This window comes from Prionailurus bengalensis, chromosome D1 (assembly GCF_016509475.1).
Source record: "Prionailurus bengalensis isolate Pbe53 chromosome D1, Fcat_Pben_1.1_paternal_pri, whole genome shotgun sequence".
In the NCBI taxonomy this organism is placed as follows: domain Eukaryota; kingdom Metazoa; phylum Chordata; class Mammalia; order Carnivora; family Felidae; genus Prionailurus; species Prionailurus bengalensis.
Genome location: NC_057346.1, coordinates 46933443 through 46950580, shown reverse-complemented (window position 1 = coordinate 46950580; position 17138 = coordinate 46933443). Strand labels below are relative to the sequence as shown.

The following is a 17138-nucleotide window of genomic DNA, read 5'->3' as shown; positions in this document are numbered from 1 at the left end:
AACCCGTGCCAGCTTCCTCACGCATCAAGTAGGCATAGTTGTATCCCACCATGACCCACTGCCAACTGCAAAAGAATGTTTGGGCTCAGAAAAATGCCCTTTGCAATCTGTTCATCACTGTCATTTGTTACTTTGTGAAGCACTGTCTGTCTGTGAGATATTACTATGAGTAGCCATAATCAGATACTCTGGAGTGCTTGTAGTGAATTTCAGCATGTTCACAAAGCATACACGTTCAGTTAGGGTCAAAATATCATTCAAATAAATCCATTATTCATGATCCTGTGTCCCAGGAAATAAGAACATGGCTTATGCTCCTTTTGGGGAACTCCTGGGACAGTGATTATGCAGTTAATACTATTAACTTACACTCGGGAAGCCTTTCACTGTCTTCAAAGCCCAAGGTTACACAGGTGACAGATGGCTCGAGCTGGGCTCAAGCCCACATCTTTGACATCCTGGTCTCATGTTCCATCTACCCCGCAGGTGAGTGGAAAGCAGTAGGAATGGTTACATGGAACATTTGGGTTCCTTTCAGCAAGAATAGTGTGTCAAAGTTGCCATTCCTTCTTGTGAGACACAAATGAAAAACTGGCTCAGTGAGAGCCAATTTCAACTGCTGCTGAAACCAATTCAAACATTTCTGAAGGTATGCAGAAATGTGAGCTACTTCTCAATTTATTTTCTTTTAAAAATCTTAGGAATTAAAAAAAAAATTCTAATTTTGTCCATGATTCCTTTTTTTTAAAGTGGTTATAAATATGCACACATTCAAATATACAGATGTAGATGTATGTATGTGTTTGTATATACTTCATTTTAAATTCAATATTTAATAAATTAAAGGGGTTTAGTTTATTAAGACTATTTCTGGCAAAAGTCCTAAGGAATTAGGAATTAAGAGACACTAAGAAGGAAAAAAGTCCCATCCTGGAAGTAAACCTAAAATTGGAACCTGTAAGTTCAGGCTCCAAGTCAGAACTACCACTTATGCCTGAGAAAAAGAGGTGTCCCATCTTCTGACAGACTGTCCCTCCTTCCCCCATGCCCGAGGACCTGCTGGCCCCTTACCTGACTCTCTCCTCTTCCACTCTCTTCAGAGCAGCGTCCCTCTGCAGAACCTTCATGATGGCTTCTTGCTCCTCCTCGGTCAGGAAGCTCAAGTCAATCATTTTGAGACGCATACACAAAGATAATAGCAACAAATCCGGCTTACAATTCTCAAAGCAAAACAACTATGACTGTAGTTCAAATGATTAAAAGACACAAAAATTAAGTGAAATAATATCTTGTTCAGTTCTGCAACAAAAGTCTTGTTGGCTCAGCTAAAGTTTTAGGTGACTGATTGCAAAATCCTCCGTACCCTCTTCAGCGAGGAAGTGGTGGCCTGTGGGACAAGGTGGAGAAGAGGCTCTCAGAAGGACGCTGAATTCCTTGCCAGACAGGTCACTTGTTCCTACGGTGGCATTCCTCCTCACACTCCCACTCTGGACCAGTTTTAGACACAACTGATTCTCCTTCCATCCAGATCATCGACTTGAGGAGAGGCAGCAAGATCCGAGCATCACCTACCTGGGGAATCATGAGACAGTAAACACCAGACAGTGAGAGGCAGTTCCTACAAGCATTGCTCATTATTACAAGATTTAAAACATGCCTGGGGAAAGAAAATGACCATGTGAGATGGTCTCTGAGATCAGGAAAACCAGTTCTGCCAGCTTCCTGAGCAAATGGGTCATGAAACATGCTTCAACTCAATTCCAGACTGCCAAGATGGAGAGCACACAAAATGCCGATCGACGTTTGACAACTGACTGAGCAAAGGAATGGTCGCCAAAAGGAGCTGGTTCTCTCTCTACAAACTCATGGGATGCTAGGCTAAAAAGTCATGCTCAAGGTCCATAAGACCAGGAAGACGTGATCAGCTGTCAAGTGATTATGGATAAGAAACTAGACGTAAAAATTCACAAATGCTCACATCTTCATGAGTAGGAATGTTGCACCAGAATATATCTGTGCTCTGTAATGACAGGTAGTGAGCTAGTATCAGGTTAAGGTACTTCGTGCAAGAGTGGAAATTGTTATTTTTCACCCAGTCCCACCTCTAACTTTGCTGAGTCTAGAGCAACTCACCAAGCTTGTCTCTCTTCATTTCTGAGGAGAAAATACCTGTGATGTGTGTGTACATAAACTGGGGAAAGGGAGATGCAGAATTTCAACCTCCACCCCCCATCCAAAATGAGAATTTTAAATAGGACTCTGGGTAAGAATCCTATTTTCTTTGAGGCAATTCAAACCCACGTGCAATGGGAAGGTGACACGAAGAATTCCATAGCCGTCTGGGATTTCAGAAGCCACCTACTTCAGGATTGGGGCCCTTTAACAAACACCGCGCTATACATACGGTAGACACTGAAAACCAGGTGTTCAGTAAGTTTTAAAGAAGTCTCACTGAAGAATAAAATAGAGTGTGTACACGGCTGAGTACTTTTTATGAGTAAGTTCTTCGCTTTGGCAAAATAGAACTGCTGAGAAGCGCCCCTTCTGCCACTTTAGCAAGCGAGCTCTCACTCTGCGACTCAGATTTCTTCTCATCTGCACTGACTTGCCCATAGGACAGCCCTCAGAGGTTGTAAAGACTAAGTGAAACGTGAACAGAAAACAGCACATATCTTGCATCCTCTACCAAAAATAGCTACTGAAAATACATTCTAGCTTCCTTTCTGAGTTCACACTTTTGTTCTATCCCTCTGAATAAGAGTGTCCTTGATTATATAGTTTCCTTTTCTCTTTTGTATTATGTTTCCTTCCCAACTTCCCCATGAGGTGTGGACTTCATGGACAGATACTCTGATGACCTATGTTTTAAATTCCTGTAGCTCTCTTCATATTGCCCACAGTGACTACTCAAAAATAAACATTAAGACACTACTTTCTTCTCTCTTTTTAAAATTTGCACTCATTTGTACAGGTTAGAGCCTACTTGTTCATCTTGGAGACTACTCATCCTTCAGGGTGAAAGTTACCAGTTCCAGGAAGCCTTCCCTAATTTCCACAGCCAGAGTTAAAAGTAGATTCACTTATGGCTCCTAACTCTTCACTCCCTCCCTGAAATAGCCATGCAACCATGTTGCCATTAGAGTAAGCAGAGTATTCATCCCTACCTTCCTAATGTTGGGCTTGACCTGTGACTTTGGTCCATGGAATGTTACAAATGCCATACAAGCCTGACTGTAGATGCTCATGTGGTTTGCCTTGGCTTCTTACAGTCCTGCCATGGGCTACAAGAAGAGCTGCCACAGGTAAGCTACTGCCCTTTCAGTCTGGGTCCCAGAAAAGGAGGTATTGGGACAAACTAGAACCTGACCCACCTTAAGGCCACCCCAGCTGACCTGGCGATATGGGAAGAAATAAATATTTATTGTTGGAAGCCACTCAAGTGTGGCATTGTTCTAGAACACTTCTGTAGCAGGAGCCTAACTAATACAAAAACTTTCTTCTCTCTATATACACTTTCACTGTTGTAACTATGTGTCTTCCTTCAGCCATTCCCATTTGACTGTGAGTCTCTGAATGTGAATAAGTAAATGAATGAACCTAATCCAAAAAATACAAGTTTGCCAGGGGATGGCTATCCTTTCATGCAGAATAGCTTCTTTCATGCATAGGAACTTCCTTAGATCTCACAGGCTACCAAGGAAATGAATTCAGGCCACATTCTGAGAACCATGAACACTGCCATATGGTTCGATGAGAGACTGTTTTTAAATCAATAAGTGGGGGACAGGAAGAGGACAAAGGAGAAAAACAACTCAGGTTGTCCAACAGTGGTAATTGGCAGCATTGCTAAAGGAGGAAATGCTGGTTTCCACACCTTCATGTACAAGCTAACCAGTGCTTCTGTGTAAGAGCTTCTAAGGGTTAAAGGTTTTTCCTAAGAATGGACTGTTAGTGAGACAAAGAGCAAAGTCTTCATTTCACAGACAAAGGAGTGAAGCGCTGGAACCTTCGACTCCTAACTGGGTAAGACGGCATTAAAGCTCTTGGATGGCAATCAAGACTCTTCAATGCCAGGTGCTTTCTCAATTCCCAGTATTCTGGATGGTCTCTACCATGGGAGATAATCAAGCATTTAATTCATTCATTCAACAAACACTTATTGAGAGCCTATTATGTGTCTGGCACTAAATAGAGCAATAAGTAAGACAGACAAAAACTTCGAGTCCCATGGAACTTACATGGCACTTAGAGGAGACAACGATAAAACGAAAAAGGCCTAGATAATTAAATTATGTAACAAGGTGATAGCAGAGAGGGGAAGGGGGTAGCTGGAGTTTTAAAGAGAGTGATTAAGGTTGGTCTTGCTGAGAAGATGGCATCTGAACAAAAACTTGACAGAGGCGAGGAAACAAGCAACGCTGGTAGCAGAGGCTCCTGAGGTGGCAGTGTGTCTGGAGTGTTCAGAGAACAAGGAAGCTGGTGCCAGGACACCAGAGTGTGCCAAGAGGAGGACAGGATGGGGAAGGTCAGAAAGGAAGTATATCGGACTGTATTCGGCTTTGCATTGCACTATATGACTTCTGGCTTTCACTCTGAGATGGAGCAGCACTGAGGAAAGGCAGAAGGAAGGAGAAGCAAGTATTTACGGGGTACCCGTAAACACCTGGCACTTGACATATATCATCTCATTGGATCTCAGCCCACAAAGATCTGAGGCTGGTGGTTTGGGATCTGTGTGTTTAGATGAGGAGAGTAAGGCTCAGAGAGGTGTTGGCCACCAAGCCTGTGTGTGGTGGGGCTGGTAGCTGTCAACAGCTTTGTCAGATTAAGCTGCCCCGATACTGAACTCTCCCTTAATTCTCCCAGCCACAGATTCTTCAAACTGGGAAGCAGAACAAAACTCTTCTGTCTGAATGTGGACTCTCATTCTCTGCTTAAGCATAAAAAAAAATCACTGGCCCTCAGCTGGCAGTCAGCAATGGGGGCAACTTCAGTGCAATGGGGGCAAATTGGGAGGGATGAAATCCAACAACAGGGATTCCCTATGTGTTCACAGGAGTAGCTCCCAGGGTGAGGCATAAAGTCTTCCTTAGCTTCGGCCTCCCTCCCACCCACCCTCGTCATTCTGCCGAGTGACTTTTCTAAGTCACATGTGACTAAGCCATATGGCCAGGTTTAAAACCCTTCACAACTTCCCATTGCCCCTGGGCTAATGCTCAAACTCCCCACCGTGGCCTGTGGGCCCCACATGAACTAGCACCAGCTTTCTTCCTTAGGCCATTGCCACACAACTTTTGCCCCCTTTGAATATGCTGTTCCTTCCTCCTGGAATACCTTTCCTGAGCTAATACATTTGCGTCTCAAGTTAGATGTCACTTATTGCACAGAAGCCTTCCCTAACCTCTCAAGGCCAGGTTAGGCATCCCTCTTGTGGGCTACAATAGCACCTGACTTCCTGAGTCAGGATATCTATCACACCATCTGGGATCCCTATCCGCTCATGTTTTTCCTCCACTAGTTTATGAGCAAGGCCTGGGCATCTGAGTGCTTTGTGTCCCTAGCACCTGCCACTGTTCCTTGCATCCACAAGGCACTCACATACTCAACACATGAATACAAATGGAAGAGGACTGAGCTGCCTCTTCTTCCTTGACATGAAGCTGGCTCTAGGGCCATATTGAAAAACCAGTCCATATTATTCACAGCTTTCAAGCTCTAGGTCTTTCACATGACTGTGTGGTTTAAATAAACTACATGACTTCCCCAGGTCTCAGTTTTCTCATCTATGTGATGGGCATATTTATTCTTACTTTCCCTTTCTTATGGAGATTACTCTCCATAGAGTGAGTGAAGCTCTCATAAAAATGCAGGACACCATCGAGAACAAATAAGGAGTGAGCAAGAGTAAGAGCAGCAGCAAAAATAAATAAATAAATAAATAAATAAATAAATAAATAAATAAATAAACAAACAAACATTAAAAGAAAAAAAAAAGAGCAGCAACATGAAAGGGAAATTTACAGGCTCCAAATGCAGACTGGGCTTAATTCAAGTTTTTCATGTGTCAGCCCTGCTATGCCACATCTACAAAAGCCACTACTCCTTGTCAAGTGTCCAAAGTTAAGCTAGACAGGGAAACCAAGACCCCAAACAGTTGGTGCTTGCTGGTAATCACAGCAAGAAGAAGAGTTAGACTTATAGTCCTAATCCCAATCATTCTGCCTGACCAAACCCAGGTTAAAGCCTGATTATCAACGGCGTTTGTTCTCCAACCGCACTCTGCTGCAAAGGCAGACACATATACCATCTCTTCCTTCCCCAGATGACTGTTGTTGCACCAAAGCCTGCAGACCCCAAGGAAGGGGGGGAAACCTCAAGTAAGTAGTGACTCTCACATGATGAGGTTTTCAGATGAGAAGCAAATTGTTCTGACAGTCCTGTGACATCAAGAATGAAGACTTGAAAGAAAAATCTGGGAGGCAGAAGGAGAGTAGGAATCAATACGGTGGGGTTAGGAAAAATAGCGCTGGACAGCCCTGATCAATTAAGGGACTCACTCCCAGCAGTGACAAACCATTATACATAAAACCAAATGTTTTGTAAACTTCCTAGATCATAGTGGCATCAAGGAATAAATGGAATAATCCACAGATGGTTCAGAAGATGCCTAGGAATGAACAAGTGAAGTGGGACAATTAGAGAACACTTGATCACCTCCCACCCACTGCAACAATCTCCCCCCTGCATACCAAACTGGTGTCATCAGACCTGCAGGCCACCCCACCAGGGCACCATGCATGCCCAAAGCCCTAATTCCCCTACGGGGTTGCTCCACTTTTCAGGCTTAGTTTGAACTATGGTTGAACTTGCCCCTAATTTTCACCCTTTGCCTCCAATTTCCCCTGGCCCCCTCAGCTCACTCTCCCTTTCACACAGCAATTATATATTTTTAAGTTTATTTATTTGTTTTGAGAGAGAGAAAGGGAGCAGGTAAGCAGGGGAGGGATAGAGGGAGAGAGGGAGAGAGGGAGAGAGGGAAGAGAGAGAGAGGGGGAGAGAGGGAGAGAGGGAGAGAGAGAGAGAGAGAGAGAGAAAGGGAGAGAGAATCCCAAGCAGGCACAGAGCCTGACACGAGGCTCGAACTCAGGAACCGTGAGATCATCACTTGAGCAAAAGTCGGATGCTTAACCGACTGAGCCACTCAGGCACGCTTCAACTCAAATTTTTTGAGCAGTAACTTTGAACCAATCATAAGGCAATGAATTATGCTTTCCCCTCAAGAAGTAAAATTTAGGCAACATATTAAGTTGAGTAATTTGCGTCTTTTCAATAGAGTGATAAAAGCCCTGACCACGCAGAAACAAGAAAATATTCATGTAGCATTGTTTCTGGACAGTGCTGTAGACAAAATTTGCTTTTCATATAAACACATCTCTATGTAAGTCTATAACAAAACATTCTGATTGAGTTTAAACACATAAAGGTAGGTTCTTTTAGTAAGTTTCTGGTTCCTGGGATCTCCACCATCCTAAGAGGCTCGTGGCCATGTTATAAACACTACCTGTTGACACAGGTGCCTTTTTCCCTCTACCCTGTGCTTGTGCTCCTTTCCATGTCTGTCCATAAAACAGATCCAAAGGGCCCAATAATTTTCCTATTCCTATGAGTTGTGCATAGAGGAACATGTCCTGCTTTGAGGGTCAATGCACATTGCTCATAGGGACAAAGAAGGAAACAAAATGTACAGAAGGAGGAACACATGGTGAAACCAAACGGGACTGGGAATCAGAAAACCTGGGGTCTAGTTTCATCTTTGTCCCTGACTAGCTATGTGATATCTCTGAAAATAAGGGGGGTGGTGATATAGAGAAAGATGAAAAACAGTGGCTTTAGAATCTTCCAGGCCTGGGTTCAAATTACCTTCTGGTTGAGTGACTATAGACAAATTATTTAACTCCTTGAGCAAAATGTTATCTGCACAATGCAGAAAATACCTGCCTTGCTGGGTGGGCAGAGAGATCCAGTGGGACCATGTAGGTAAAGCAAGATCATGAAAAGCTTAGACAACATCATGTGAGGAACAGTCAAGAAGGAAGGAAGCTCATCTTCCCCTCAATAAAGGAGACACAGGGAGAAACATGTTTTCCTTTTAAGTTGCTGTTTGAGGGGCACCTGGGTGGCTCAGTCGGTTGAGTGTCCGACTCTTGATTTCAGCTCAGGTCACGATCTCATGGTGGTGGGATCGAGACCCAAGTCAGACTCCATTCTGAGTGTGAAGCCTGCTTGGGATATTTATTCTCTCTCTGTCTCTCTCTCACTCCCCCTCCCCTACTTACACACATGTGAGCTTTCTCTCTTTCTCAAAAATGAACACATTTTAAAAATATGAGTTGAATGAATAAATAAAATTAATAAATGACATGACCCTATAAATAAGTGAACAAAAAAAGGATAAAGATGGAATAAGAAAGAATATGTTAGTTTGTTATCCAATCATAGGTTTATTTTTTCTTAGAGGAACAACTGAAAAATTAAAACTAACAAGCACCTTCAAGACACAAAACTTTCACTTTCGTGAGGATTATTCCAAAGGTAGAAGCCATTTTGCTACTCCATTCTCCTCCTCCAGTCCCAGGCTCATGTGACTGACAGCTCATATTTCCCATGACTAATGTGGTGACCTCAAATTAAGAATGAAGGAGATAGGGGCGCCTGGGTGGCTCAGTCAGTTAAGCACCTGACTTCGGCTCAGGTTATAATCTTGTGGTTCATGAGTTTGAGCCTGCCGTCGGGCTCTGTGCTGACAGCTCAGAGCCTGGAGCCTGCTTTGGATCCTGTGTTTCCCTCTTTCTCTGCCCCCACCCCCCACTCATGCTCTGTCCTCTTTCTAAAATAAATAAACATTTAAAAAAATTTTTTAAAAAAGAATGAAGGAGATAGAAGGAAAGACTTCTTATATGTGACATTCCCCCCTACCCTTTAATCTCACGTTCAGACCTAATGATAATGTGCCATTCCTAGTCAAGTTTGGACTTACGGTACCCACAGGAACAAAAAATTTTCATCCAGCCCCAATTGAGCACAAGATCCTGGGCCATGTGAGGAAGGCAATATCACACACAACTAACCCTCAGGCAAGTACTATGTGAAGAATGAATAAAGGAGGCACAAACCAAGTATGGGGGTCCCAGGGATTTAGGAAGCAAATAACATGAGGTGAACCTTGAAGGCTGAATTAGAGATGGGAACAGGAATTCTGGGCCAGTGTACTGAGCTGTGAAACCATGAAGGGATTCAAAAAGAAGGCTGGTAACCAGAGTATAGGGTACGAATGGGGAAACAGTACCCAGGGTCAGACCACACAGGGCCTGAAAAGCCAAAGAAGGGAAATTTGAAACTGAATTTTTCACATTTTCCAGTCTTGATAAATGTGCCAGAACCACTCTTTTAATCTGTATTTTCTTGGCATATCAGGATTCCAAAGATGAAAACAGTGAAGAAAGAAAGGAGCTGGGGAAATGGGCAGCTGAAATTCATTTTAAATTTTATACTTGGGCCAAAAACTGAAATATTAAAAAAAAAGGATGACAATCGACAAAAGGGATGATTTGCCATTGACAATGTATCAACAAGGAGCTTTAAGACACAGTAGAACAAGGTTCACCTGACATTGCACAGACCATGGGTTTTTGTTGACTACCCAGCTTGGAAAGCACCAGGACCCTTGTCTAAGTTCAAAATGCCAGAGAGAAACTTCCTTTCCCTTTGTAATGGCAGTATCCACCACAGGCCCAGATAAGAGTTTAGGAAGAGGAATCTGTATGTTCCAAAAGTTCTATAGTATACTCAGTCCCTGCCCTCAGAGAGTTTATATTCTGGAAAGGAGGACAGATGTTGAACAAGTCCAAGAATTCCTACAAAGCAGAAGAGCAGGATGCTTTAAAACTCTTAACCAGGGCACTTATTAAGGAAGAAATACAATCTCTGTCAACTTTAAGCTCTATAGTCACAACTAAATTGGGAGTTCTATCGTTATAATTAAATTCATCATTGCTTATATCTAAAATTTTTTTAATGTTTATTTATTTTTGACAGAGAGAGACAGAGCATGAGCAGGGGAAGGGCAGAGAGAGAGGGAGACACAGAATCCAAAGCAGGCCCCAGGCTCTGAGCTGTCAGCACAGAGCCCGACACAGGGCTCAAACCCACACACCACAAGATCATGACCTGAACCGAAGTCAGACGCTCAACCAACTGAGCCACCCAGGCGCCCCATCATTGCTTATATCTAAACGTGGCTGCTGAGTAGCAGATTCCCAGACTTTGCTCAAGACCTACTGAATCAAAATCTTCAGGGCTGGGGCCCAGGAATCTGCATTTTATAAAATGTTTCCACATGATGCCAGATGTTTGGCCAGGACTGGGAATCACAGCTATGAAGGATTCCCGATGGATTAGAAACAGATGGTGACTGGTTAAAGAGCGAAGCGATTAGTCAAAGTTAAACATGTTCATATGTACATCAATTCTTTTCCAGCTGTAACAAAAGCAAGCTCAACAAAGGGAGTAATAGCAGAATCATAGTCATAACTAGTTTTTTGTGCAGATGAGGAAGCTGAGATGCAACTGACTAAGGTCACCTAGAACAACTGCCTAAGGACACAGAGCTCCCTACTGTGAGAGCTGGGTCGCCCAGAAGAGGCCTTCTTTATCTTCCAGGACATGTGCATCTTCAACCTAAATAAGAATTTGCAAATGAACTACTATGTGGATTGAACTACATTTCAGAACACCCCTGAAGCCAGCACATTGACAACAGCAGGCATTACAGGTGAGTTCTAGATTTAATTCTTTTCTAGGTTTCAAATTCAGAGGAAGGGAGTGCAGCAACCAGGTGATTTATTAACCAGCTGGAATTAAACCAGGATCCTAAAGTTAACTGAACTGTAGCAAATCACCAACTCAGACTTTAAAAAGACTACATAAAGCCCCACTTTTGTACAATCATGTACATTCCTCCTTGGGAATGAGGGACCCTTTCCAACCATACTACTCAGGGGTTTCCAAATCTGGCTGCACATCAGCATCGACCTGAAAAGCTTTAAAAAAAATATTAGCCATGTCCAGGTCTCTTCCTCCTCCAACCTCCGTAACACTGATGTAACTTGTCCGGGGTCAGACCCTGGCTGCCCAGGTGACTGTAATGTGCAGTGAGTGATGAGACCCTTGAACTAACTGGTCCTCTTTTCTCTCTGGCCCCTGCTCAAATCTAAGACCTCGGGGTGAGGCAAGCAAGATGCCCAGGGCACAAAATTCAAGGAGGCAAGGTTGTGTGAGCACAGCACTCTGCCCCTGAAGCCCCCCAACAGTGAGGCCTCCTTATCAGTGAGGCACCTAGGGCACAAAATGTAAGAAGACCCTCATTTTCACTCAGGGTGCCACAAATCCAGTGTCAGTACTTGCATAACCTTGTGTCCATAGATTCTGTGCCCTGGGGGCCTCATCTCCCTCACCCCAGTCCCAGAATCTGTCCAAATCCCTCTGCTCAGGCCATTAATTATCCCATCAAAGATACATAAAGGTCCCACTATGTGCAAAGTCTTCCTTGCTCCTTTCCATCTCTACAGAGACACTCATTTTAAAACTGATACAGGTGAATAATGCCTACCACATCCATTTACTAGGGTGTTGTGATGGAATGGAAAACACTGGTTTGTGCATCAAAAAATGACTGGAAGGGTACTGATATTTATTCATTCCTTGGAAGCTCCCTGAAGATTCTGTATATTGTTCAACCCGTACCATGCGGGCAGCAAGACGAACCCTCCAGGGTCACTGTGAGGATGTCATTAGACTGTAAGTTAAGTGGTCTGGGACACAGTAAGTGATCCATAAATACCTGTTGACAATAAATCTCCACATTTTACCAACTCAATCACCTTTCCATGCTACCTTGAGGTCAGAGTGTTATCGCTGCTGTTTTTCTCTTTTCCTCATTAGACTGTCGCCCATCTTCTAACCTCCCACCCCATTTTAAGGAGTCAAATTCTTGGTTTCCACCAGCCATACCCCCCTGGACTTTGAGGAGATAAAAAAAAATCTTCTAAATTTGGTATGGGGGGTTGGCAATAGAGAAAGAAGGTGGGAGGATCTCATTTTCAAATTACCAAAAATTCTTCTACATCTTCTCATCTTAGGCCTGGACTTCAGCTTTGAAAAATCAAAAGTCAGGAGTCTAATATCTTGGTCTCTGGATCAACACCAACATCCCTCATCTAATTCTGCTTCCTCTGATGGTGGGCAAAGAGGCGCTTAGGCATCCTTGGGCCTCAGCACCTAGCATGGTGCCTGGCACACAACAGGTGCCTCATTTATTGAATAAAGGAAAGAAAAAAAAGAGATTAGAAGGAAAAATCAAGACAGCAGCATAGTGAAAAAGCCTAGAAAAGTCACAAGAGTGGGGCAGAAAAACTGTGACAAGTTATCTTCCATGAATGTACTTATTAACTCTCTGTGGTTGGCAAAATCATGGTCCTCCAAAGATGTTCACATCCTACTTCCTGGAACTTATGAATACGGTACATGGAAAAGAGACTTCATGGATGTGTTTAAGTGAAGGATCTTATGGTAGGGAGATTATCCTGAATTATCTAAGTAGGCCCAGAGAAATTACAAGGTCCTTGTGAGGAGGAAGCAGGATGGTCAGAAGGAAAGAGAGCAGCTGTGAGAATGAAGATAGGTTGGAGTGATATACTTTGAGAGTGGAGGAAGGGGCCATGAGCCAAGAAACAAAAAAGCAGCCTCTGAGAGCCAGAAAGGGCAAGGAAACAGAGTCTCCTCTACAGCCTCCAGCAGGAACTCCACTCTGCCAACTCCTTGATTTTTGCCCTGGAAGACCCATTTCAGACTTCTGACCTCCAGTCTGTCTTATTGACTATAAGACAATAAATTTGTGTTGTTTCAATCCACTAAATTTGTGGTGATTTGTTACAGCAATAACAGAGAACTGACACATAGTGTGAGGACAGATGGTGTCCTTATTCATCTCTGAATCCCCAGTTTGTTGCCTGAGACTCTGTTGACTGTGTTCATCATCATAAACAATACTCTGGTGACACTTTCCTCCGCAGGCCCTCCAGCCAACCAACTGCCAGGTACAGGTGACTGAACCTACACAATCTCCCTCTGGATCAACCCTTTCTCTCCTTCTCTACCACTCACTGAGAAGGCTGTAATGGTCTCTTGAACATGGCTCCTCTCCTTCCTGGTTCTCCCTCACTTCCGTCTATCATACACAATCTAGCTAGATTCATAGTCCAGAGCCCCACTCTAAGCATGCCATACCTCGATTTAAAAACTTTCCTCAGCTCTTCCCTGATGGCAGAGTAAGTCAACATTCCTTCTCATTCCCAGCTCCCTATCAACCTAATTTCACACGCAGCTTTTCCTACCTCATGAATTCCAGCCAAAGCACTTCTCAATAGCACCATGACACCATCATCATCAGACCTCTGTTTCTGCTGTTCTCTCCACCCAGAATGTCATTCCCTCCTATCTGCACACATGCAAACCTTACCCCTCATCGAAGTCCCACCCTCAATGACAGACACCTCCTCCATGAAGCTGCTCCTGCAGCTCCCTTCCACCTCACAAATACCCCTTCCACAAGCTGGTGATAAGGTACTTCTTTCACTGAGCCCTCATGGCACTTACGTGTACATCTCTCTCTGAAGTTGGAAAGAGCATAGGCTCTAGAGTCAGATAGACCTAGGTACAATGTGACCCTCTTGTGCAAGGTACTTAATTTCTCTGAACCTCAGGTTTCTCATCTGTAAAATGGACATCATATCTATCTCACTGGGTCATTAGGAAGATTAAAATTCATATTTAGGTGCCCAGAGCAATAAGTATGCAATAATTACATCAACATTATAGTAATTTATACACATGTCAAATTCCTACTTCTAGATTCTTTTTAAAATTTTTTAATGTTTTTATTTTTGAGAGAGAGAGACAGACAGAGCATGAACAGGGGAGGAGCAGAGATAGAGGGAGACACAGAATCTGAAGCAGTCTCCAGGCTCCAAGCTGTCAGCACAGAGCCCAACGTCGGGCTCAAACTCACAAACTGCGAGATCATGACCTGAGCTGAAGTTGGACATTCAACCGACTGAGCCACCCAGGTGTCCCCCTACTTCTAGACTCTTTAATGGAAGGATGTATGTCCACTTCATTTTCGTAGCCACATAGTATCTTGCATGTAGCAGTGAAAAAACTTAAATACTGAGTAAGTCAACAAAGTGTTAGGAGCACCTCTGCAGTCTTCCTGTTCCATAGATACTAAGGATGGCCTCATTTTTTCTCCATTTTAAAGGAAACCAGTACACTGGTTCTCTTTCTGGTCATCAGTGTTAGCCTTTTAATACGGCAACTTTGGCAACTTTGCAAGACCCACTCTCTTTAGTTAATGCCTCTAAACCACTATTCACCCCCCAACTAACAATACTCAATGAACATTGTTTTCACTAGCATAAGTTATATATTGTTATTCTAATGTCCTTGAATTCTAGCTCAGAAAACAACTGTTGTTCCAGAGCTAGTGGGACAGTGTTCACTTTTACTCCATCACGTTTAGGTAACTCAAGCTGGAGATGCTCCTTCATTCCTCAGTTAGGTATGTAACAGAATCACGTTCCTTTAAAGGTATTCCTTAAACCACTTTTGTGGAGGGGAAACTTGGCCCTTTATTTCTCAGCCTAGTTGGCAGCATCATGAAGTGGAAAGAACATGAGATTTAAAGTCATTTAATATCTGATTTGAAATCTAGTTACCTGCTTAATAGCTCAGTGACCATGAACATAGCACTTACCTGAGTCTGAGTTTCCTGTCTCTAAAATTGAGAATAACCACTGCCCATCTCCCTCAGTGAATCACTACAGGGGGCCAATGATACCATATATGGAAAGACATTTTATCAACTGCAAAATGCTATACGATCATATTTATCCATTCAGTGTCTAACACAGCATGAACTCTACCAGATACCCAGGAGACTAGATAAGAGGAAAGATGCATAGTACATTCTAGAAGAAATGAAGAATGCTTTCATATAGACACTTCACCTGCCCAGACAGTAGCATTGTAACTGTAGATGTCAAATAACCACAGGCAAGCTCCCCTCACAGGAATCTTAAGGAACATCTGTCTTGACATCTATGAAGTGTTTGGAGGTGATATTACTGAATGAAAGGTGCTATTTAGTGTAACTATCATGTAATTAGCACCACCTCTGCCCAGACATCATGCCAGACTCTTTACGTATATGACATCCCTAAATCTTCAAAATCCAAAGATCCTTCAAGGTACTTGCTGTAATCCCAAAGGACCTTAGCTGTGATTGACAATGCGTGTGAGATGACCAACCTCATCTAAGACAGCACTTAACATTAAAAATGACAGCAACTGTCTTAATCCCAGTTTAGTTTTCCCCAATTCTAGTCCCTTTATTTATTTTCCAGAACAGCCTGACTCAGACCCAGTACAATGCCTCACAAAAGGGTAAAAGCTCTAATGAGCAAATCTCATGAAAAATTCAGCTGGTCTTTTGGAGAAAAACAGCTGGAGCTGACCTTAGGAATTCCACTAATTCCCCCTACCACACAGCCTAAAAATAGCCAAAGAGCATTTCTAGCTAGTGATGGCCTTTCCTTTAAAGGACATAATATGCAAAAAGGCATGCTGGGGTCATTAGCCCAAACCATGCAGTCCCCATGATAAATCCTTGGCCAAACGTTCCTATGAGAATCTGCTTCACAAGGTCAACGTTGAAATTTCATTGCGAAGGCTCCCTCTGACCTACTCCCCAGGCACCAATGAGTCTGTTTAAAGATGAACACTATCAGCCACTTACTACCTCTGTGGCCATGAGTAAGACACTCCCCCTTCCTTGGCACCAGTTTCCTATTTTGTGAAATCAAATGGTAGACTGACCTCTAAGGTCTTCTCCTGGCATAATACCTGGGCCCCTTCAGTGTTACATGGGCCCCTACAGATCTACCCCCTACTTCCTCTCCATTTTCCCCTACCCCATGCCTTGATGTTCCTTAAATTTACCTCTGATGCTTCCATGTCTTCAGACAATAATGCTCTTTCCCAGCTTCATAAACTCCTACTCATCTTTCAAGTCAGAGTCCAGTGTCAGCTCCTCGGGGAAAGTGAGTCTAGCTCCTTCCTCAGAAGCTGGGTTAGAGTCTTGGCCTCTGTGGTCTTGCTGAACTCTGCATGATATAGCAATTGTCTGTTTACTTATCTAGCTCCCTTACAAGACTAAGTGCCTCTGGAAAATAGACATTCTATGTCCATCTCCTCCATATTCCCACTATCCAACCCTGTGCCAGCCATTCGATGTTTGTGGATTCTGTACCAAATTCCACCAAAGTACCACATGGTTTTACAGTGTTATTCCAAAAGACCAGAAATTGTGTTTTTTTTCTTTTTACTGTATCACATTCTATTTTTATTTTATTTAAATCCAAGATAGTTAACATATAATTTAATAATGATTTCAGGAGTAGAATTTAGTATTTCATCCCTTACATAGAACACCCAGTGCTCATCCCAACAAATGCCCTCCTTAATGCCCATCACCCATTTAGCCCATCCCCCCACCCAACACCCCTCCAAACCTTAAGTTTGTTCTCTATATTTAAGAGTCTCTTATGGTTTCTCTCCTCCTCTCTGTATCTTATTTTCAGAAACTGGGTTTTTTAAAGTATTGTTTTCTCTATTCAAAAAGCAAGAAAATAAACTATTACCAAACCTTTGCCTTATTAGGAAAAAATATATACAGCTGTTTGGAATTGTAACATAATCTTTGCAGAGCTTAAAAATATACATTACATTTTCCCTGAGAAACCTCTCTTTTAACCAGCTGAACCACATTTTTTTTAAAGGAGATTCAAATTTAGAAATGATGTGCAACTTGGTGGGTTTTGGTTTTGGTGGTGTTTTTTTTGTGTTTTTGTTTTTTTGTTTTTTTTTACCAAGAGGAAGGAAAATTTCCAAAAGGGATATATTATATACTAATCTTTCTGAAAATTCTCAGCCAAACCCTGGAAAATCAGATGAAAAGCAGCAAG

General features: G+C 42.8%; 1 protein-coding gene across 7 annotated transcripts in view; it reads right to left on the bottom strand.

Annotated features, from left to right (window-relative positions):
- SYTL2 (synaptotagmin like 2) overlaps window positions 1-17138 on the bottom strand; it is a 118173-nt gene that overhangs the window by 66970 nt on the left and 34065 nt on the right. For all 7 annotated transcript variants that reach the window (XM_043580040.1, XM_043580045.1, XM_043580046.1 and 4 more), the window contains exon 2: window positions 1072-1572. In XM_043580040.1, coding sequence (XP_043435975.1) covers window positions 1072-1184 — 113 coding nt within the window. In that variant the 5' untranslated portion in view covers window positions 1185-1572. The remainder of the gene's footprint in view (window positions 1-1071; window positions 1573-17138) is intronic.